The 24066-nt window shown below is 45.6% G+C and overlaps 1 protein-coding gene across 1 annotated transcript; it reads right to left on the bottom strand.

The window, feature by feature from the left end:
• Positions 1-1202: 1202 nt before the first annotated feature.
• Positions 1203-19971, bottom strand: LOC115247531 (PDZ and LIM domain protein 5-like). The gene is made up of 6 exons (XM_029829546.1): positions 19829-19971; positions 19210-19359; positions 12355-12506; positions 1984-2023; positions 1507-1635; positions 1203-1328 (listed from the first exon to the last, which is right to left on the bottom strand). The coding sequence occupies exons 2-6, from the start codon at positions 19306-19308 to the stop codon at positions 1203-1205; spliced, it is 546 nt and encodes a 181-aa protein (XP_029685406.1). The 5' UTR covers positions 19309-19359; positions 19829-19971.
• Positions 19972-24066: the final 4095 nt, after the last annotated feature.

Below are 24066 nucleotides of genomic sequence, written 5' to 3'. Positions count from 1 at the left end.
AGGTCCACTAAAGAGGGGACATTTAAGAAGAGACAAGTGTGTAAATTAGGAGGGAAACATCAGCAAGCAGAAAGTGATTTGACGCTAATCCACCCCCAAAAAGCATGCAAAGCTCAAGCTCGGTTGGTCAGAAAATTCACTGCCACGTTCATCCACAGGGCGGTTGCTGTGGAGCTGTTTGTGCAGCGTGTTTTATCAGACCAGAGTCAGAGGAAGAAGTTCAAGAATAAACTTAAACAGCGTGAATGCGCAAACAGCAGAGCTTTGATTGAGTATATTGATGATATGCAAAAAATAAATAAATAAAAATGCATGCCAGAATCCTCCTTGCCAACAGGGTGCTGACAGGCCCGTGCTAACTGTCACTAAATCCAACATAGGTCAAATACACAGGCGAGCACACAAGCACGCTTGAAGACTTTCCAGGCACCGCTGTCAATAAATCCCCTATGAATTGCTCTCAACACGTGCACGTCAGAGCGGCAGCGGCTATGTAGATGCCTGAGTGTTGACACGTCCACACACACCAAGACATGTCTCAGTGTACTCTGAGTGCATTTATAAGTTGATTATTTTTAAGGAGAGAATAGTACCTCCAAAGACCTTCACTGATACCGATGAGCTGCATGTAGCAGCAGCTCTTGGATAAATATAAACACAGCAATGCCATGCTGCAGGAAAATTGTTAGCAATGCATGCAGGCGCCATGACAACAGGCAGATGGCAGAGATGGAACAGGATGGAAACACTCAATAAAACATCCTGCAGGGACTGACTTTGTGACTGGATGGAGAGTGCTGCAGTCTGGAAATGCAGAAAATACAAGAATTGAGAGGAGAGAGAGAGAAAGGATGGAATCAGGGACATGTGCCTTTTCCTGGTGGTTCTTTGGCCATTTAACCACAGCGTTAAAGGTTGTCGGTCCAATTTCCCCTCTGAAACGATGCACGCGGAACACCAAGAAGCATGCATGCAAGCAAAGATGACCACATGCTGGGTTCATTGGAACACAAATGAACCGTTGTTGAAAGAAAAGAAAAGAATGAAAAGAAAAGAAAAGGTCAATCAATTTCCATTTAAATTATTTTTTCCGAGATTAAGAATAAACAATTACTTGAGGGTCTGAAGTGAACGAAGGGAAACCTGAAAAGGCAGCAAAAAAATGAAAAGGACGTCTTGTTTTATTAATGGGGGAGCGCCACTCACCCATTTAACTGCAGAGGCTGGGCTCCGCCCTGACTCTCCATCAGGCCCCGCCTCTGCCCCATGGCCACCTCACAGGCGTTCTCAGTGGAGTACAGGTTGATCGGTGTGTTGTACACTGATGGCTGGGGAGGGACCAGGACAGGGGGGGGAGGAGGGGGAGGAGGAGGCGGAGGAGGAGGATGGGTACGAGACAGGAGGTGGAGGTGGAGGAAGTGGCTAGTGTAGGAGGCCGAGGGAGTAACGCAGAGGACGGGGATGGAATGAACGGTGCAAATGGGGACTGGGAGGGAGGCGATTCACACTCCGTTCCACAGCCCCCATACGGCCTGGGGGCCTTGTTGGGGAGGGTAGGGGGCCGGAGGAGTAAAGGTGGTGCTGGGACGGTGGGTGTGTGAGGGCCACCGGTTTGATGATGTCTGACCTGGCGTTCTGGTTCCACGAGAGGAGAACATTGCCGATACAATCGGGGAAAAAAAGAAACACAACACACACGATACCGATGACTCCTCCCGGTGATCAGATGACAAAATTAAGGAAATATTTAAAGACCACTAAACAAAAAAAACTCCAAATGGTTTTCATGCAGGAAGTGTGCGTATCGTTTCAGAAGGTACTCGAATAAGCAAGGTATACCAGGTCAATGACACCATTTTATAACTTCTGCCATGGCTTCAGACTTAATAAAAATACAATGTTGGCCTTAAAATCAGCCCGAACATTCATCTATTGGTCACCTGGTATGCCTGCCTCTGCATGCGTTACAGACTGGTATCATACCTTTGGTGCAACTGGAGGGGGTTTGGGAACACTGGGAGCCCTGCAGAGAAAAGGAACAAAAGAAGGCACATGAGGGTTTCATTTTCACATTTTGACCAGAAAATGCCCCATTTTGAGTGAAAAAGGATGGAATTAAATGGGGGCAGGGGGTCAAAACAACACAGAAGAAAGTACTGTTTGAATTTTGAGGTTCACATGAACACCAACTATTCACATGTAAGTATTGAGATATGTTTTTCCCAACTATTTATGGTGTTTGACCGATCCGAAAGATTAACATCTTACACATATGGAACAAATCAATTTAAGTCAAATTCTTCTTCGGTGCGTCACAGGGTATCGGAGGACGATGAAAGCTGAAAGAGACACGAGGTAACGTAAATTGAGGGTTAAGTAAACTGTGCAGTAACTTAAGATTGAGAATGTCAGCGGCCCTGCATTCCTCTCGGAGCAGCGCTTCCACGGAGTTCCTGAGGGAGGGTCGTGTCCCTTCACCCTCAGTAACGCTAAACCTGCGGCCTCCTGGTGGCGGGAAACACTCGCACAGCTCTGCCCTCCTCTTTCTGTCTAATCTTCCTCAGCACGGCTGGCGAGTAGCCACGATTGTGTTCCTTTAACAGGACAACTCAGAAGGAGCTCATGGAGCCGACACCAGTGGTACCAGTCTGGGATGTTGGCTGATGTCTACAGATTACAGCACATATCAAAGAGAGACGCACAGGTGTGGGCTAAAGCTCCATAAAAGCCCACGTAGACCTTAACTATGACCCCGTCAGCAGCAGATGTGTGTGCTACCGTGCGCTGCTGCGGATACCAACGACACAAGCCTTTTTCTGGGTCACCAGTGGCAGGGACACGTGTGCAGAAGTGGAGAGGGGACACCAATCAGAGTATCGAGCGGGCATCTCAAACATGCCATCCCCCTGTTCTCTAGCCCGTAACTGGAAACACTGATGCTGAAACATGTCATAACGAAAGCTTTAGCACTCTGAAACGTGTTTTGATTGGAATGACTGAACAAATTTGGCTCCCATGGTGCGTCGGGTCCACCGAGCACACGTCCCGTCAGAGGGGTGGCTGGAGCTCTCCGCATGGAGATGCCACGGAATCGTTGCCCGTAGCTGAATGTGTGAAGGTCAGAGGATCAAGTAGAGGCAGTAAATATGAGCACAGTGTGAATGTGTCAGACCCCTTTTGGTGACGATCATAGAGGGTTTTTTTTATTCCAGCATGTGCGATTGTCTTCCAACTTCTAAGACGTGTTTCTGTTGTCTCAGATTGGCCGTTTAACCTTCCAGGTTTGCATACTGAAAGCATGAGTCTCTACGTCCCTCTAACAAGTCTTGTGGTGACGTTTCTTCTCGGCTTTGGTACCTCAGCACATCCAAGTACGTGCTGCGGTCACAGAGGCAAAGCCACAGAATATTTCCATTGTGGTCATTTCTATTCTAATAGTCCTGTTCTTTTGTTGTCAGGGGTGTCAACGAGCTGTTAAGGTGTTCCATGTGAATGATCATGAGAGCCAGCCTGACACAAACCTGCTGGAAATGGTGTTGCTTCCCTGCTTTTATAATCAAAAAGAAAAATGTTGAGATGGAGGAACAATGTTGAGAGAAGTAAAGTATTACTGAGCTCCAGCCTCCCTGGTGCTGCTTCCTGCTTTGTGCTGCATTTGTGTCTAATCTCTCTGCTCTATTCTTACTGGAGTGAGTGACATCATCGCCCGATGTTTACACGGCCACGGTCTGACCACGCCGTCAGCCACACCAGCGTACAGCGAGCCCTCGCACAATCGCTGGGAGGCTGCTTCCCCTTGAATGTGTGCACCATCCGGTTGCTCAACGGAGGGAGGTGGTCCCAGTGGTCATGGGAACAACTTACGTGGAGGTGAGGGTGACGGGGAACATACAGCCCTTAAACGTGCACACACAGGCGCCGGCCCCAAAAATAGGCACACACTGCCCACTCACAATGTCTTCAAGTGTGGAACCTGTCATAAAGAGAAACCGGAGTTTCTTTCATTACACACACATGCACACACACGCACCACGCGACTTGTCGAAATCTTCTTTCTATTCGTGCGTTCCAAACAGTGAAAAAAATGATGATTCCGATTGTCAGAGATGATTTGGAGACACATTTTGGCCGCTGTGGCATGTTTGTTGTGGCAACTTTTGCGCTGCAGGGAACAGAACGATCCGCTTCACGTCGGGTCAACACGCTCGGCATCGTCTTCCCTGCGCTGCGTTTCCCATCGTGTGTTTCTCGTGCGTGGGCCGCCTGCTGCTTGCGTATTCGTCGTGCTTGGCCAAGTTTGTCACCCAAAGCTAACCTCCGTCTTTTGACATGATTTAGTGTCCGTGTTCATTAACTTTTAATGCAGAATAATTAGTGTTGCAGAAACAACAATGGCCCACCTCAAAGGCCTGGGAAGAGATTTGAGAATTGAGATACTTTATTTAGATACACTTACACCCAATACAATAACTTGACTTATTTTTTAAGTCCATTTAGGCCTTTTCTTACTCTGCCTTCACGTTGCCACCCTTCTCTGCCAGGACGATGACCTCACTCTCCTCTACTTCCTGCCTTTCATGCCATGTTTTTCCCTTCCCTGCCAATGAGGTCGACCTCTTTTCTAAACAAAAGTGATACTTGTTAACGCTCATTAAACTGCGCGAGTTCGTCATTCCCAAAGATAGGTCGGACACTTTTAGCCCTCGGTTATTTAGTGCCCCTTTTTTGGCGCCTTACAAGGAGAAAGGGGCGAGCTGTTTGGTCTCGAGAGATTTGTTAAATTTACCTTAATCTGAAGCAGACAGACCGGAGCGAAGGGGAGAGAACGCCAGATGCTAACTGGCACAATTACTGTCACATGTGGCCCAAAATTTGGAGATTTGTGAGTGGAGTATTGGAGAGGACGGCTCGGTGTGAGGTAGATATCTGGCGCGAAGGAATATTTAAGTTTACACGCCAGTCCGGGTCAATTTAAAATAGACGGAGTTTCTGTTGAGTCTACGCGAACATTTATCTTAGAGTGGCCTTTAAATAGATCTGGAGGTTTCCTCTCTTTATCAGAGGTTTTAGTGCAGATCTCGCTGTGAGTCTGTCAGTCTGTGTGTCTTTTTATCCTCCCCATTCTTATCCTCTGTGGATAAGAATGGGGAGGATAAAAGAAGAATAAAAGTTAACAGAATGAAAGTTTGACGCTGAGCAGACTGACAGAATCGGACAGATTAGAGGTTCAGAAGCAGTTTAAGTCAATCTGGAAGTGGGTTTCAACCTTTTCTGGACATGTGCGTCCGCCACACCTCTGTTCCTTTAGTTGCTGTCTTCATTTGTCCTCGAGCTACTGGCACTTTTTAGCCTTTCGCATGTCTATGATTTAATTCATTCATTCATCTTTCAGTGGAAGGGTAGATAGAGGAGAGCGTGTGTAAGAATGTAGAGAACAGATTCATCAGAGATGGAACTGGTTTACCTAGGCAGGGTTGAGGTTAGGCAGCCCAACAGTCCATGGGACTTTTTTTGGGGTTTAAACTTTTTACAGCTGTGTTCAAGAGCGAGAAATGAAAAGTGAGGAGCCGAAAACGGAGGATCCGCGAAAACAAACAGACACAATCGTTCAAAGGCGAAACCGCTCACACGCCCAAGACCCAGACACAAATCACATATTCCCGCAATTGTTTCCACAGTCTGGCACGTCTGAGGCATTTTTGTCCCTCGGTAAATGAGTCTTGACCAGCAAATGTCAAACCTGGCAAACCTCTGTCAACCCTTGACGCCAAATTCCATGACGAACGCTGCCATCATTGTTTTAAAAGGTTGCAATTGAATAAAATAATAACTCTCTGGATTCTAAATGGTGTAAAACCAGCCCGCTTTCAAATTCTCCCCCGCTTCCCCATATCGCCGTGGATCATGTAAGTGTAGAAGTAACAAAAGTGAGCTTTTGACCAGAGACACACAACCCTGCAGAGGAGGCGACCTGATGGAACCCCAGAGACGATCCCAGTCCGTCAGTCATGACTCTCCTCTGCATCCAAAAGCAAAACTCCAAATATTCTGTGTGATTTTGGACTCTGTCCCGACAGATGTTGGGTGTCTGTGTTGTTGGGAGACATTGGCTCACCCCCACGAGGGAAACATCCGATCAGAGTGAATCAACCAATCAGATCCCCACCTTTACGCAGCGAGATTAGGCAGAAAACTTGACGGGTTTAGCTACTTTCTTCAGGGAAAGTTGGGTTTCCCCTGAAATGCTACTAACCCTAACCTAAATTAAAATGATAAAAGTTCCTCAGGTGCAAAAGAAGTTAAAACGGCTTAAATTACGGCACGCACTTCGTACATCATCGTGCGTGGAACAATCGCTTCATCAATCAAAGGTTCACCGCCGTGTCCGCAGCATTCGACACGAGCAGTAGTGAGACATTTGTTAAACTGTACGGGTCTTTCTCTGTGGAGGCTCACTGTCAGAATCAAGAGCACTCTGAGGAGAAGAACAGTCCTGGGAACTGGACCCAGCGCTGAGACAGGCTGCCCATCAAAATGATCCAGAGCTGGACCAGGAGGTCTTTCCCCATCAACATCTGGCCGTGGGTCTGCTGAGGGGTCAACACATATCTGCACAGCGTAACCGGCTCATTTGATTGTTTTTTACCGTCTGATTTTTGTTTTCTGAGCTGTCCTTTTTCTTTGCGCACGCCGGCCTTCTGTACACGGGCTTTCACGTGACACCCCGCCACATATCTTACAAAGCTTGACATCAGCACTGACCGTAAAGCCATTCTGGCTCCCATACAGAACAAATTGCCTGAAGTCTCTCAAGGCTCATCTTGTCTTTTTTCTTCATTTAAGTGTAAAACTACATTTTCCCCAGATGACCTGGAAGAGGATAATGGTGAGAAAAGGTCAGAGAAGGGATGAGTGTGTCCCCAAACTGCACACTGCTCTGTTCACTTCATAATAATCTACTCAGACTGAGATGAATCTGCTGTCATCTGATTACATCATTAAAGAAAAGTATAAATAAATACACAGCGGGTTGTTTTGGTTGAGTTTAAATCCATCTTAGCTTCCCTGAGCTGATAATGGTGTGAATTTTAAACAGTTTGTGGGAACCGCAAACTGTCTGGGACATTAATTGTCTCGAGTTTCAAAACATGATTGCAATTTATTACAGAAACAACTTGGACCGTGATTACAAGTTTATTTTATTTGGAGCAACACGGCCGAGCGCGTAATTTATGTTCGGGCTGCGTCTCACACCCCGAAAGCTCGTTTTTAACAATTACTCAGCGCCTGTGAAACACTAAACTTTCTACTTTTCCTTGTCTAATCAGCCCAGATGATTCCTCCCACTGTTCCAGCTGCCTCTTTGGATGTCGCTCAACATGGATGTCTGGCCTAAAGACGGTCGTTCTTGGCGCCAGAAAGCGGACATTTGGCCAACAGTGGAGAAGAATTAAGAAAGCAGACAGATGAGCTCAGCAGTTCCTGACCTCAGAGTTATCTGAGGAAATGTCATTTTCGTACGTTTTGCTTTTTCTTCAAACGACAGACGGGCAGGGAGTGGTGCGTGTTATAATCGAGCAGCGGAATGCTCACGGCTCTGCCAAAGATGGCGGCCATCCCTTTTGAGAGGGTCACTGGCAAATACAGCAGGCCAATGACAGACAGAGACAGGTGAGCCCAGTTTAGCCCTCTCGGCTTTAGAGGATCTTTGGCAGACATCAGAGGGGAGTAAGTGACAATGGCAGCTGTGCACAGTGGGTCTGAGGACGGAGGATTTGCAACTCCTGCAGCCGGGGTGGAAATCTCCCCTGGTTTTTCCAGCCCGGTTGTCTCCCACTGGTTTTACTGGTGTTCATTACATTACTGTACCAGCTCCGTCTTATAATTTGCTTCCAGGGTTTTTTCCAAACTTTTCAGTGGTTCGAACATGCGCAACAACACCGAACATGCGAATTCCAGCAGATCATTTAAGGAACGGAGCACATATTGGCTCGGTTACCTGTTTTTCCTGCATTTTGTACTAAAATGATACGTTTGTAGAGTTACAGAAATCACATCAGCGCGTGGAGTTTCTGTCAGATGTGATCTGCCCACTGCAGGACGCAGGACGGAGTCTAAGTCTTTGAAATGAACTAACACGTTACCTATTCCAACAAAGTTCCTTTGTCTAATTTTCAATATTTTTACTTCATTTTTGTCAGACATGCAGGTTACCTGCAACATACTACTTATAAACATGATCAAAATGTCTGTTTTTAAAATATAAACCTTTTCTTTCAGGTAGTGTAACTGCAGGCTTATTTCTGCTAATTCGGCCGGGGGGGGCAGGGGGCTAATCCATGCTTTTTAGATAAATGGTGTCTCCAGTTTTTAGTTAATGGACGGTCTAATTATCTCAGTCCGTCTAAGCTTAATTAAAGATCATTTTGGGTCAGTCCATTTAAATCATGTTGTCCTGTCTGGCCTTAATTCCAAAGCTCCAAATATGCAATAAATCAGAGTGGAATCGGACCAGGACACGCGCGCATAATCCATTACATCATCATATGCTGACAGGCCATTAGATGGACGTGCAGACAGTTTCAAAGTTCAATTGGAGGAATATTTACACTAAAAATGATAAAAATGTTCAGACAAGCATCTTCAGGTGGACCATTTATCAGTGATATCGGTTCTCTAACCCTAAACCTAACCCAGGCTACAGTTAGCATCACATGCACACACACGTGCATGCCCCGTTTTCAACCCCAGCGGCATCTATTAACGGAGTATAATGTAAAACAAAATAAAAACGCATACCCCAACCTTACATAACCCCCCTCCCCTCCTCAGTTTACACAGTGCCAACATCCAGACTCAGAATAACCCGCACAGCTGCCACGAAGCCGGCGTTTGTTTGTGTGCGTTTCTAGGTTTGGGTGCGTGCGCTCGTGAACCGCACAGGATTTCTGGATGCGATGGAGTCTTTCCTGCTGACGTGTTTCAAAAAGGCCGGTCACCGGCTTCAGTGTGTGACCTTTACCATCAGCTTGGCCCCTCCACCGATGCCCCGCTGCTGAAACAAGTGAGATCTACACCGTGATTAGAGGAAGCGCCTTTGTAACGTTGTTGCAAAACCTGCCCTCATTGCGTGAGAGCTCGTTTATTGGAATCAGACCTGTGCTGTGCAGAGGAACCATGATGAAAGTTTGAGCTCAGGTCTACCGTGGAGCAGTTCAGGACCACCTGAAGGAAAAACCACTCTGGCGTGAACTCCTGTCAAACAGTCAAACATGCTTTGATGTGAGTAACAATGGATCCAGTTCAGCAACAACTGATCTGTGTAAAAGTCACATCTTTAAATTGTAGTGTGTAAAAAGAAAAAACTATTAAAATGTCTCTTAAAGGCCTCGACTTTCCCTTATCTGTAACATCTTCATCATTAAACCTCCCCTCTGTTTGATTCCATCTGCATTCTCTCCCTCTCTATGTCGAACCTCCCCTTCATTCCAAAACTTCTCTCCATCTGCCACCCACATTTCAGCTTCACCCTCCGCCACCTGTTTCAGTTTCTCTACCTATAAAACTCTCCTTTGACATCTCTCCAACAATGTCTTCTAAAGCAATTAAAGACTGCCGGTATAAAGCCCGAGAGCGGACCAAACCATATTCTCTAAGCGGGGGTGCCTGCCCCCCCCCCCCCCCCCCGACAACCTCGTATTTCAGTTTCAGACACATTCCATTCAATTTAGCCAATATTTTCCTAAAGTTTAATTTGAAATAAAATTAGCAGGTTAGCGCAGAAGAAAGTGTCGGCCGGTGCAAGTGAAGGTCTCACCTTGCTGTTTTCCATGACGACTTCCTGTGAAAGTTCTGACTTAAAGAGCCTTTGGCCAAATTAACTCAGCACCTTTACTTTGAAAGTCACAGAGGAATTATTAATTTGGATTGGGCTGGATTTTTGACATTCACACTGATGCTGCTGTAGATGAGTCAAGATTAATCATTCACTATAATGAGCGATTTTTCTAATTATTATTGACGGAAGGTAGGGAAGTGTTTTGCTGTGAAACGGCCTGAATAGATTAAATGGAAAGTATGAAAACAATGGCAACACTTTAAGAGGGCGTGCGCATGTGCGTGTGACGAACACGTGCGCTCCATATGCTTCGGGGTTCTGATGCAACGGCCTCTCGTTAGCGAGATATTAGGCCTTTTCGACGGTCTCGTCAGGCAGAATTCTGTTTGACACCAACTGCTAAAACGGGAACAACTACACAGCGAAAACAAAAATTCCCAGAAAGTTGAGGGCATTTTTTCCACAGCTGTGTGAAATAAACCGCCTGGATGTTGATAAATCCAAACACGGAGCGGTGATGTCTTCATGGGACGATCGGAGGTTTACAGAAACTGCAGGATGGTAACCAAGTTCAATAATGTGGTTGCACACCTCCAAAACAGGCGGGGGGAAGGGGGGGGGGCATGAAGAATGAAATGATTTCAATGTTTTTGTGCTTTTTAAATATTTATACCATTACACTGCTAATTTCCCTCTAGTGGTTCTGCCGTTCCTGCTTTTCAACAGTTATTCTGTTTTCCCTGGAGAAGAACTGCAAGGACAGACCAGGCGAGACGGACCACAATGGCTCCAGCAGGTCGGTGCAAAAGGTTGGTGTTTAGAGAGCTATTATTGACCCAACAATACAGAGTGCATTCCTAGACACAGGGAAAACGTGGGTTAAGAGTGATGTGCTGAGTAAAACAACAAACACCAAATTCCACATATGTGATCTGTCACTGGCCTGAGCCACTAAATGTCAACAGTGGAACTCGGAGGTTTGCATGGCACCGTTTCAGATATAGAGAACCTTCAATCATATCATAGAAATCTGACCATTATCTGATTTCTGGAGTTATTAAATTGTTCAGGTGATCATGTGAACAGGGAATGAGAGAACAGCAGTCATCTGATTATTAGAAATCAGATTAAGACCCCTGGTAATCTTCCAGCACTGCTGTTGTTGTGCATCTCTACCTGTTAATCTGACGTATCATGTTATTCTTCATCTGTGCATGTGTAAAACCATGTAATCAGAAGACAACGGGCCACTTCTGGAGTGACGAGGAGACAAATCCCAAGTCAAATGGAACACAAACGCATCAATGCAAGACCAGATGTTTTACAAAGAACACAAACTTTGAATCTTTCGTCACTACGTCAGTATGCTTACAGCCCCAAAATCTGATTATCAGATTAGGATTTAAATGATTCTGATCCATTACAGTTATCTGATTACTCACAGTTTTTATGCACATGTTAAAATGGACCTCCGCCCTCCTCATTAAACGTCTACATGGACAAAACAACCAAACATCCACCCTAACAACACATGCAGGCTTTGACTACCACAGGAAACAGATCCCTACTAGTAACAGTGATCCCTGGCCCCGCTCTGATGGCTGATCCCCATACAAACACACACAGGAAACAGTGTTGACGCTCCTGAGCGTTTGTCCTCACTTCATTTAGTGACCCAGCAACAAAACCACACAGGACTTGTTGCCACAAAGGGAAAATGGAAGGTTAGATGAGTGATACCCCTAAAAAGAGATGCTTTAAAGGACACGTGTAAAGCTATTTCAACCCAGATGTTGCACAGCTACAGCATGAATCAATAATGCCTCCGTGTTAAAGAAAATCCTTTCAAATGAAAACACGGTTCCACAATCAGCATAACGAATGGCACTGAACTCCTCCGCAGACCCCCTCGCGGCGGCGTTTTACGCTCTGACTCGCTTCACGCATCATAAAAAAGAAATCACACGCAGATTTTGACTCGGTTTTAGCCCCGCAGTACCGCGCGGCATGTTCCAACTCTGCTGTTCCAGCTCACGCTAATGCGTTCAGTCTGTCGCTGTTTAGATGCTTCAATGGACACGCTCGGTTAACCCTCGACTAGGAGGACGAGTCGTGACGACGGCGAGTGACTGTTTGAAGGAGAAAGCGCCTCTGAAGAAAATGGCACAACTTAAGAACCATTAACCGTGATGACCACAGAAAAAAAACAGACCCAGACCCAGAAGTTCTGCCAGTACGAGCACAATTTGCACCCGCTAGCGTGTTAGGACGGCCGATGCTCCACGCCAGGCGGAACTAATGGCGTTGCTGTGTGTGAGACAACAGTGAACATCTGCATGGATGTGGAGGCTCTGTGGTTAAAATGGAGCGCAGCCTCAAATCTAAAGGGTTGTTTGAGCGAGTATGGAGGCGAGCGTCTCGATCCGGCGCTGTCATGAAGATAAATGTCTTCCTGTTCTTGACTTAAATCAAGAAGGGGGGTTGAGGCATGCTCTGTGTCTCAGTTTGTGGCTTACTTCTGCAGAGTGAGGCTGAGGTTGCCAGTGCAGCTCTTGATCTTGTTCTGGGCCTCCAGGTGGTTCATGCCCTCGGTGGCGATGCCGTCAATGGACAGAACCATGTCTCCCACGGTGATGCCACCTTTGGCTGCTTTACCGCCATCCGTCAGCTGCACAGACATTAAAATAAAAACAAGTTAACCGCACGACCAGCATCAGTCTGGAGAATAGGGTGGGTCAAGGTGATGTAGGACGGAAACCTCCACTCTGTACTTATCACATGATTTATGGGTCCATTCCATTACAGAAGCCTATAAGCTAATTAAAGGCCCGGTTGTTCCAGCAGATGACGGAGGCTCTGCAATGATCCACGTCTAACAGCAGGAGCCTCCGTCTTCTCTCTCCTGACCTTCCTTTATTACGATTATTCTGGCTCCTCAGCTTTTTAAAACAAGAAAATAAAAACTGTAAAACGGGGCCTTTTTTATCATTATTTATATCAGTCAGGATTTTATACACAAAGTTTCAATTACAGTCGCATGTTTATCTCAAAGTGGAGGAAATCTAGAGCCAGTAAAAGGCAATCATGCCATTACACACAAATGGGGACTAACTTGGTGCGGACACATTCCAGTTCTTTTATTGGCTGTTTTACGACATCTGTGCACGCATCATAAAATATGCATTCGCTCCATGGCTCTTGTCTGTGGTTTTCACCGACTTCTGACAATGATTTCTAAGGCATGCACCAAATATCTGCATCTAAACAACGTTAATTGCACAAACTGGAAGCTGGTTAATGTGAAACAGGTTCAGGAATTTCTTTTTGAACTGAACCTGCTGCTCACCAGGTCCGCCGACACCCGTGACTACCGTCCCTCCGTCACCGTGGGGATGAAGATATCATTGTAATTCACAAGTGTTGAGCATATTACACATTTCTATATATATATATGTGACAGACAAATTAGGAAAATGTGCACAAAAAGATTCACACATCACTTCAAGTAAAAAATCAAATACAAAAGTGTCATAACAGCAATAAAAAGGGTTGTTTTTGACCGTCTAAGTCACCTACTTTGAGAATTAAAGTGACATTTTGACCGTCCTCACACAGAAGGTCCCAGTTTGTCTAAAGTAAGTGAGGTCATTTGATTCTTTTTAACGCCGGATTAAAAGGAGCAAACTCCCAGTCCTGTGATATTCCTCAATCACCATCCACATCCCAAATGCTGATTAAGCAGAATCTGCCGCCTCTCCCAAAAAAAACATGTTTCTGCTGAAAAAGAAGCAACAGCTGAGGATTTATGTATTTGAGCAGATTGGTGCCTTACATGTGTTTCCATTACCTCTGTCTTTGTCTGGCAAAGACGGACAGACCGACAGAGGGACCGATGAGAGCTGGGCTAATAAAGAGGCTCTGCACCCGGATTAGTATTAAGGCTCCGTGGATCTAACCTTTTTTAGTCATATTAGCCCACAGTCTAACATCACTCAGCACCACCCACCACCACAGAGGACCGAAAGAACGGATGGAAGAGGGTCAACGTGAAATTAAAACCGCTCAGACAGACAAAAACATAGTCAGAGGCTGCTTAATTGCATTCTGACTGGTCTGAGTACATGCGGGAGTAAATCAGCTGTCAGTCATATAGTCTGGGTGTGTTAGCGCCAGCTTTTAAAAGCTTGATTCCAGTTCAGCTCGGTTTTATTGCACTTTTAGGTTTCCGTGATAGTCAGACTGCTGCAGTAATTGTTTTTTTTAGGTTTAATGTAAACACACTGAATGTAAATATTCATATTGGATTATCAGACACTCTGTGACACTGTGACAGCTCAAGTGTGTACAGACGGCTGTTAACACCTGGCCACGACATATTAATAACCCTCCAGGAATCTGCCCTTTGATGACTCCCCTGTCCAAACATCCTGAGAGGGAGATAACATTGTTGTCGTGTGTGATTCAGAACAGACACTTCCAATTATCTCTCTTCCTCCTGACAGAGACAGCGATTTCAGGAGTTGATGAAACATTAGCTTGCGAGCTAAAGAGGCCACACAAACTGTACTTGGACGAAATTGGAATTTTAGCTTCAGTTTCCAAAACAGTGGAAGGTGTCCCTTTGGTCAGGATAACCCATGACCGCCCACTTGGGTCACACACTTGTGTGAAATGGCTCATTTCATAATCATTAATCACGCAAACGTGAGCGAGTCGGTACCATTCAAACACATGAGAACCATAACAAGCATGCACCGAATCTGTGCTTTCAGCAGCGTGTGTTCATCTGTGCACTGTGTGGTTTTAAGTGCACAGAGAAAAAGTTCAAATGCAGCAATAAAAGCTCACTGGAGCGGTGAAACACTGTCTGGTTTGAACACACATCGACCACTTTGAGTGCCTTGAACAATTCCTGCTGTCAGCACAGCGAGCGCCAGAGACGACAGGCAGATGGGTCACATGGCGTTATTATGTCTGAGAGAGCAGGAAGCACATGGATACCTCACTGTTGCATCAACTTTGTGTATAATAACATCTTTTTCAGACAGTGGTAGCACAAGGACCTCGGCGTCTGGAAATGGAAACAGTCTTGGCCCTTGAATCGATTAACTGGATGTTCCTTACAAGAAGAGAATCTTTTATAGAGAATGCTTGAGGGCTCGTGAGGATGCTTATAGTAACCCTCTACAGGAAAAATATAAATGTGATCAACAATGAAAAGTTCAATCAAATTTTTTTGTGACTGAAAACGCGTTTCCCCGGGAAAGACGTTAAATATGGAATGAGGTCAAGGCGGCCACATCAGCTGAGGAGAAAAATGGTTTATGCTGCTGAGATGAAGGAGATGGATAAAGCTCCAGCCCAAACCAATAATACAACCTAAATGAGCAGAATCATGTTATACAACCATTTTAAGGCCATAAAATAGCGCTTATCTGAAGTGGTGGAACATTCCTGCATCACTGTGAACATGCTGAGTGTTTGCACATGTGCACGTACTCAGGCTAATAAAAGCATCTGAGAATAACAGTTTATCCCTCTGTCTAAAGCTGCGGGCGCACCAGTGTCTAATTATCGCCGTCTAACTTGCAGTATCGATGCTAAATGATTCCAAAGGGAAAACGCTACAGTGGTCCTACGGCAAGCTTCCTGGAGCTAAACCTGTCAAATCCATGAACTGTACCGTGGCTGCTAGTGATTGATTGCTCGACAATAAACAATAAACCTGCTGGGAAACATTAAATATGACAGGTTTTACTGTACGCGAGTGCTGAACGGACCATTTTCAAGGGACGGGTGAAGGGCAGTCCATTTGGGATCAATACCCACAAATGTACCACATTATTCTCTTTAAAAGTTAATTGCTCTCTGCTAACTCCAGGAAAACAGGCCAGTATTCACAGCCAGATTCAATGCTGCGATTGTCACGTTTGGGGGGGTGGTAGGGGAGGCATTTGGGTTTGGCAGGCTGGTGGACACACTTTCAGAAATATACAGCCTTTTGAACAGAAGACTGGATTGTTCTGACTCGGTATGAGTGCAGAGTTTTGGGGCTGTGCGTCATCAGTGGCACTTCCAGAGGCTATAATTAATCCAAAAGGCTGGTTTAAGGTAACAGCTTGTATATCACTTTAAGTTGTTTATGATGTGTTCTAATTCTAATTGGGTTGAGGGAGGTCTGACACCTCAGAAAAGACTTTGGGCCAAAACCATTATTAAATAAATGATTCCCTTCCCTCCATTTACTGTCCCATTGATAGATTCCTCATTTGTCTGAGAGTTAAATCAACATATACTATTCACTTAATGATGTTTTTCCAGTGCATTTTAAACAGCCCGTTTAAGAGGTTGTTTCTAATACGCTGAAGGAGGTTGACAGAAGGGATAAGAGAGTAAAGATTTAAAGTGCTACTTTTATTTCAGCAAGGTTCCTGCCTGCACATGTGCGGCACTCACAGCCTTCCACGATGGATTAGTGCCTCCATTACCGGCGAAGACAGAAGCGTTTTTGTGAGGGCACCACACAGAATGGGGAGCTGACAAGCACGGAGGAATCAGAGCATTTCCAAAAAGTAATCCCCTCTTTTCCCTCAGCTCATCGCTGGCATAATGGCGCAAACCACCTTCACATGTGCTTCGAAGTGAGATCATGGTGACGTCACGGGGAGCCACAAAAACAGCCACAGAACGCAGGTTTAAATCAAGATTTAGGGAGTGCGAGCTGGACCCTCATGTCAAAAAAGAAGCTACCGACGTCCGAATCCAAGTCTCTCCCCATGAGGACGCGCACGTCTGGCTCCAGCGCGGTGGATAGATGCACCGGGGGGAGGCATGTCCATTGTGTGATGGAGATCGGTTTAATTACCGACAAGTCATATGGAGGAGCTGCCAAGAGGCTCCAGCTGCCCCCGCAATGCAATGTGATCACAGCAGAGGAAGTGGAGGATGGAGACGGAAAAGCAGAGAGAAAAGACGCAGACCATCACTGAGGTCACTTGTTATCAACTGGGGGGGGGGGGGGGGTGTTGCTGATCGCAGCCGTTGTACACGAGTGCCAGGATTCCTGCTTTCTTCCTCTCAAAAAAAAAATACTTTTGCTCTTGCTAAGATTTGTCCAGCGTTGGAACAACAGAAAAGATACTTTTCCACCACACAATACACTTTAGTTGAACCCCCCCCCAGTGGTGTTAGACACACATCAGCTTTACAAAGATCCTGTAGGTTAGACAAAGATTGTAAACAGAGAGGGGAACTTAACCTTGTTTCCCGGTTCTATTTCGACATATAACGTAGCACGCGTGGGTCGGGGGGGTCTGCAACTGTACCGCTTCTGTTCTGAAAAAAGAAAGTGGTTAATAAGAAAAGGACTGTGGGCGCAGGGGTGCAGCTCTGAGACCAGTGGGTGCAGTCATGGGAGCTGACCTGTGACATGATGCAACTATTCTTAGAAGCTTAATGGACGTGTTTGTCTGGTCTGGCTCCCTCTAAATTATTTTAGCAGTGGATCCCGTAAATGGGCTGTCCTCGGGACGCTTTAAATATTGATTTATTGTGTTGTAAGTTTATCTCTGGGCAGGCGGAAGGCAATTTTCTCTCTCTTTGTACCTCGCAGATCCTTCGGTCCATAAACAGGTTATCAGTAAATGAGGCTAAACTTGAACGTGGGGCTTTTCCTGGAAAACCCTTTTACGTTTCTGTCAAACTCACTTGCAGTTGTTTCCAAACTGCAACGTTCCCGAACAGCGCTTAAAAACAGCAGCGATGTGACGCGGCTGAGGTCACCACTCATCGACCCTGCGATGCATTAAAAGTACAATATCAGATTCCCGCACTCAGAAGTGAAGCGGAGTGTGCTCACATGCTGTACATGCAGAGCTTAGCAACAGCTGGTGTTGGGGCGAGCGCGGTTTGGCAGAACTGCTGCTTTCCCTAATTACCCCGATTCTGTGGTTTCTTGTTAGAACCAGCTTTATAACTCAAAAGTGGCTGTGTGTGTATGTTTGTGTGTGTGTGTGTGTATGTGTGTGTCTTAGAGGTTGTTTGAAGTAAACTAAAGATTTTTGTGAAGTTATTTAAGTTCACTTCTGGTCCCATTTCTTGCTGAAAGGCAGTAAACTGACCCTCAGAGTCTGTAAACAGTGTGTAGATTCGTTTTCGTGTCCTCTGTCCATTAAAGTCAGTTTACATTTATTTGTCTACTAGGTAACAGCTCTCTCCTCTTTGATGCATCCTTCTTGCATGTATTCTTTTGTGCACATGTAGAAACAGAGAATATTCTATTGTGTGTTTTAAAAGTGATTTAATTGGGCAAAAATAATTACACACAGATGTAACCTGACCCAAATCCAAAAGGACCTATACACAGAAGCACCTGAGATTGTGGCAGTGTTCAGTCCCCAGACTGTAGATGAACTCAACCTCCTGATCACCTGCTGAATTATCATCAGCGAAGAACATTATCTATAAAATCCATGTTGAAGAAAAGTACTATAAAAATGTTGATTCTTCATTTAACAGCCAAGAAAGGATGTGCACGATCTTAATAATTCCCCATTTCCTCCTTTAGGAGGCTCCACTGAGCGCTCCATTTAAGGCTCCAAAGCTCTGCACTGTCTTTGTAATGAAACAGCACTCACTTGTCATAACTGTGTACAAAGAATTGCAGCTTGTTTTGATGCTCGTTTCCATTTTCATTTTTCCCCCTCCACCATTTTGCCCTCATGTTAACACCCACAAGAGTGTATCAGATGGTTTGAGTTAGTGGGAGAAACATCGCATCCAATGTAATAACGCAAACACGTCGACCCAACGCCGCTCCAAGAGAGATTGGCACAGGACCTGGCAACCCATACATCATCAGTCTCATGTTGCTGTGTGTTGCATATGTGTGTGTGTTAATGCAGTGTGTGTTTAACTGCCTGCATGTCACGACAGCAAAAGAATAGGAAGGACAGCGGGAGGTGAAAGTGGGACACAATCGAATTACCTCTTCAAGCACAGTGACTAAAGGCAATGTTTTTGAGAAGGAACCTTGCTGCACTTTCCCAGTAAGGTGGAACGTAGAGGGAGGGAGACAAGGTTTCCCGTGTGACAGATGGCATATAATTTAGTCGGAGCGCTGAGGAGGGAGGAGTTGATTTGAGGAGATGATGGATAGTGTTTGTGACAAGGTGGTAAAAAGGAGGAGGAAGAAGGAGAAAGGAGCTAAAATCATCACATGTTGGGCAATTTTGCAGTCCGAGACTCTTGTCTAGTTAGATAAACTATGGAAAACAAACTTCAGTGCAAAGGAAATGATAGAAAGGGCATCGGAGAAGAGAAAGAATATAAAAGAAAAAAAAATTGTCTCCATAAAGTTTAAGTTGTCCTACCTTGGAGATGGTGAGGGGCAGGTTAAAGTCCTTCCCCCCCTGCAGCCTGAAGCCCCACGGGGCCGGACCTTTGAGGGTGACGCTGTAGTTGCTGCTCATGGTCTCCCTGACTGTGCCGGATGCGTCCCAACTTGACGTGTTTGCTTATCACTGGAAAATTAGAGTCAGATCAGGTGATGGTAATGATGTCACTGCTCGCTTTTAGATGGCGTTCTGAGAACTGAGGGCGGATGTGACAGAAAGCATACACCTGATATTTTATGGTCACATACGGCAAAGGGAGGTAAGCAACGAGAGGGCACAAGAGAGCGGGGCAGAGGGGAAAAGATGCACACAGTGCTAGCGAATCGGATGTGCAAGTAATAAACCAACCCACTAGTTTCTCTGGCCGCACATTTGTAATGTGGTGAAAATGTAAACACATGTGCTGCAAAGATAAATAACTCACTAACAAAAAGAGCTCTGCCTGATGCTGCAGGATTGTTCTAAAGCAGTTAAGTAGCATTTCTAATTCCCTCAGTAAAGCCCCATTAGCAGGCAATTACAGAGTAATCGCGGACATGGCTGTAGAGTGTCTCCTCTGATTTACTTAATTATCGTGTCGATCGAAAGACTGTACCTGTTTAATGGAAACTCCTGAAAGTGCTCCTTCACAGGCAGGTAGATCTGGTTAATCCCTAGTTTCCCCAGAACTGTCCCCTTCCCAGCAAACCCACACGGTGTGTGAGGGAGGAACAGGGGGATGAAATGCTCTTATATTGCAGCTAATGACAGATGGGAGGGGAAAGGTGGAGGGGGAGAGAGGAGGGGAGGGAGGACGAATGGTGAGAGATCAGGTTGGGAGGAGAGGGGGAGGAGACAGAGGAGGGGAATCGCCCATGGGTGGAGTAAAAGGGGAGGAATGAAGGGGTGATATGGAGAGGGGGATATCAGGGATGGGAGGAAACGACATTCAGAGAAAAATTGACGGGAGGAGGGCAGTGAATTGCGGGGGGGGGGGGGGGGGGGGGGGATTATGGAAAAAAGCCTGTGGGCATCACACAGAGCAAAAATGACAAGGGGAGGTGGGGTGGGAGCACCAGAGAGGGGGCAGTTCATCTTCCAGCCGGATATTTTGGGAACACGGACTCACGGCTACGGGCCGCTTCATTTAAGATGGAAACAGCTGTAACCAGATCGGGATCAGAGAACACATCCCAGAGGCTTTAATTAAAAGGTCCCACCAAAGGTCATGTTGCTGTCACACAGGTGGGAGGCGCGAGTGCCCGCAAACTCAGGACCAACAGAGAGGGAAACATTGCTGCACCGCGTCCATCCAGGACAGCACAGACCTCTGCTAATCACACAGATGTACGCATCAATAACATGCGTGTGTATATTCCACAACCTCTGAGGAAGCGATGAACACACCTCTGATCAATGCTGGAAACACACGTCAGCTGGTGGCATCTGCACTTATTCACGTGCTACTTGCCTGTTTCTCTTTGTAGCCCAGACAGATCAATGTTGTCTTTGTATCAGCGCACACTCACACACACACACACACACACACACACACGCACGCACACACACACAGAAACTTCTTGCCAAGATGGAGCCCTGCTCTGTGTTCACTGCACCTCTTGTTGGGGGAGCCTGATGAGTTCAGAGTCAAAGGACCGAAATCCCACAAAAACATTCATCAAAGCAGAGAAGGAAACAGATGTTTGGAGGGAAAATCCGGACGGTGGCTGGATGGTTTTAGAAATGGCAGCAACAGAGAGCTCATTTGACCTTTACACAAAAATCAAGAAGCCTCTAACAACATTTGTGACTTCTTCAATAATATTCCAGATGTCCCTCACATGATCACGTGTCCAGGCTGATTGGTAGCTTGCTGAAAGCCTTGTTTCAACACAAAAACAGTAGGGAGAGGGCGGGAGGAGCGGAGAGGGTCGAGTCCATGACTGTCTTTGTGCTGCAGAGATGGAGCGTCTTTTGACAAATGCAAGTGTTTAGTGTGGAAAAAAACAGATACAATATATTTGACTGTCACATCTGCGTCTGTGGTCTAATATTAAGATAAGAACTCCAGAAGGTCACTGTTTGGTAGCATTAAGAATGCCAATATATTGCAAGAATGTAGAGGCAACACAGCAAAAACAGCATAAAATGTCCCCTCAAGTGGTGTTTTGAGTGTGTGTGTGTGTGGGGGGGGGGGGGTATAGCAAAGTGAGGACATTTTGGCTGAGCTGCACATCTGCAAAGGGCTGTTTGAGGGTAAAGACGTGGTTTTATGGTTGAGGTTAGATTTGGGGTTATGTCAGGGTTGGGATGAGGGAATTAATCGGATGGGTAGAGTAAGGGGAAGAAGCTGGGGAATGTATTATGTTTATGAAAGTGCCCACAATGATAGAAAACTAAGGGTGTGTGTGTCCTGAGAAGACATCACTGGTGGCGAGGACATGCAGTAAACCAAGTGGTGCTTGACTAATAGTGGTATTTAGAAACATCTAAATCTTCTGTTATGACAGGAGCTCTGCTCCCATGAAGATATGGTTTCTAAACTCTAGGCCCGCTTGTCTGTCTCACTGTCCTGGTGTTTGATTAATTCCTTCTTCTGTCAATAAAAGTGCCTGCTGGCCAAAAACTGTATCTAGGACGACAAAGGAGATTTGTAGGCGACGGTATCATGATGTCAAACAGTAACAATGCTGCGCTATATTGTGAAACCTCACAGACCCTGCCAGGTCTTTGTTCTGCCCCGTGATCTATTCTAGTCCCCATATGCTCACCTCTCCATGTGCTTAATGACCACAGCTGAGCAGCCCCCCAGCCCAACACCCATGTTCTCAAATGCACTTGCTCCGCCCCTGGATGGTATGATAATCTGGCCCTCTGAATGACTTTTAATGCATCATCTACAGGGCTGAAGCAACCCTCCATTCTGCCAGAACCCCCCCCCCCCCCCCCCCACACACACACACACACACACACACCCGCACACAACAAAGCAAGGAGGACAACAGCTGTGACCTGGAGGACATTTATTTAGATTTTGTTGAAATCTCATCAGTAAGGTGGAAAATGGTTACTGCTGCTTGGAGGCTTGGAATTGAAATGATGTGTGACGTGTGTGTGTGTGTGTGTGTGTGTGTGTGTGTGTGTGTGTGTGTGTGTGTGTGTGTGTGTGTGTGTGTGTACGCAGGAGTGTTTGTGATGGGGAGAGTATTTGTCTGCCAGCCGTCTAATCAGTCTGACCCCTTACAGATTGATATAAGCCCGACTAATCCCCCATCCCAGCTCTGCAAATACTGCACAGTTACAGTCAGAGCGGCTTGGCTGGTGCGCACAGACCAGGTTCTGCTAATGCACGGGTGGAGATGACAACCTGCTTTCAGCCTGCATGCACAGATGCACACACACACACACACACATTCTTTGCTTCTAAAACTTTGAATATTGTTTCCCAGAAGGCTGTAGAAAAAAAGTGATGTGACGCTGTAAACGCACACTCCGCTTTTTTAACAGCTGCTCTGCACATTATACACACATACGTTCACTGGGGCATTGTGAAATATTCTCCAGAAACCTTCTGGAAAACAAAAGATAAATTGATTCCTGGGGGAAACTTTTTTTTTAACATTCCGGATTTGAAATTGGTGATTTTCCACATCTGCGGTCTGATTTACTTCAGTTAACACAAATTTTTTTTCAGAGCTGGAACTGGAAGACAAACATATGAGAGGTTGTTTTATGGAATCAGGCTTTTCGGAAGGAAGATGGAATCCCTTGATAACTTCTATAAGAAGTGGTGTGACATGTTTTGGTGACTTTGCATTAAGTCTTGACAGCTCGTCATAACTCCTCTGAGCCTGAGACAACATCCATTATATCTTCCTCCGCCTGGCCACCATCAATCATGCATGGAAGATGCATGTGCGTACTTCCACCCCCACTATTTACTCTAAAAAAACCCAGAGGAACCATATATTTCTTGTACACACATATTTTCAGCTCAAATGTTTCCCAACAGCAGGAAGGAATCAGGCTTGGATACAGGATGTAAGGTAAAAGAGGATAAAATAAAGTTATTGTGAGGTGGTAAAACAAGCAAAAACAGTGATTCTGTAGGTGTATCCTGTGTGTTCTCACGTTCTCTTGCAGGCAGTATTTCAGAGGCTGTGCTGAACGAGCTGGGGTCTCTGGGGGGCATCAAAGCACCTGCTCCTTTCAGCACAGACTAATGCATGAGCAAACATCAATACTGCCCCACCCCCACGGGTACAGTCTTCCTGCTGCCCCCACCCCTGACCCAACACATGGGACCCCACGTGAAAGATTAAAAATGATTATTGTGTTATTTGTTATCTGTGGAATTGTTTCCTCCCCTGGTCACCAGCAGCAGTCAACCTTATGGAAATAACATAAACTACTATAAGTAGAACATACAGAACACATTTCTAATGGTTGTTGTTTTGGAGTTGTTTTTCTTTTTCCAATTAAATTCCTTTTTATTAAAGATATGTGCTGGTAGATAATTCCCTTTAAAAACTAATCAAATATTATGTTTTAAATAAATTTAATCAAGCAATATGATCCCTCCAGATCAAATGTAATATAACCCACGACATCAAAGCCCTACAATGTGCTTAAACTTACCTTTAGTACCAAAAAACCAGTATTCTGAAAAGAGCTTTTTCCTTCAAGTTCCCATATAGGTGATGCTGCCATTTTGGGAAAAATGTCACTTCCTGTCCCAGTCACATGACTCACAAACCAGGATGTGTAGTAGGGACTCATTAGGGACTTAATGAATAGTGATATGGTTGAGTTTAGGGCAAAATTGTTGGTGACATTGCTGTTCCCCCTGGTTCT

Source organism: Takifugu rubripes, chromosome 21 (genome assembly GCF_901000725.2).
Source record: "Takifugu rubripes chromosome 21, fTakRub1.2, whole genome shotgun sequence".
Classification (NCBI taxonomy): Eukaryota; Metazoa; Chordata; class Actinopteri; order Tetraodontiformes; family Tetraodontidae; genus Takifugu; species Takifugu rubripes.
This window is presented reverse-complemented; position numbering and strand designations above follow the sequence as displayed.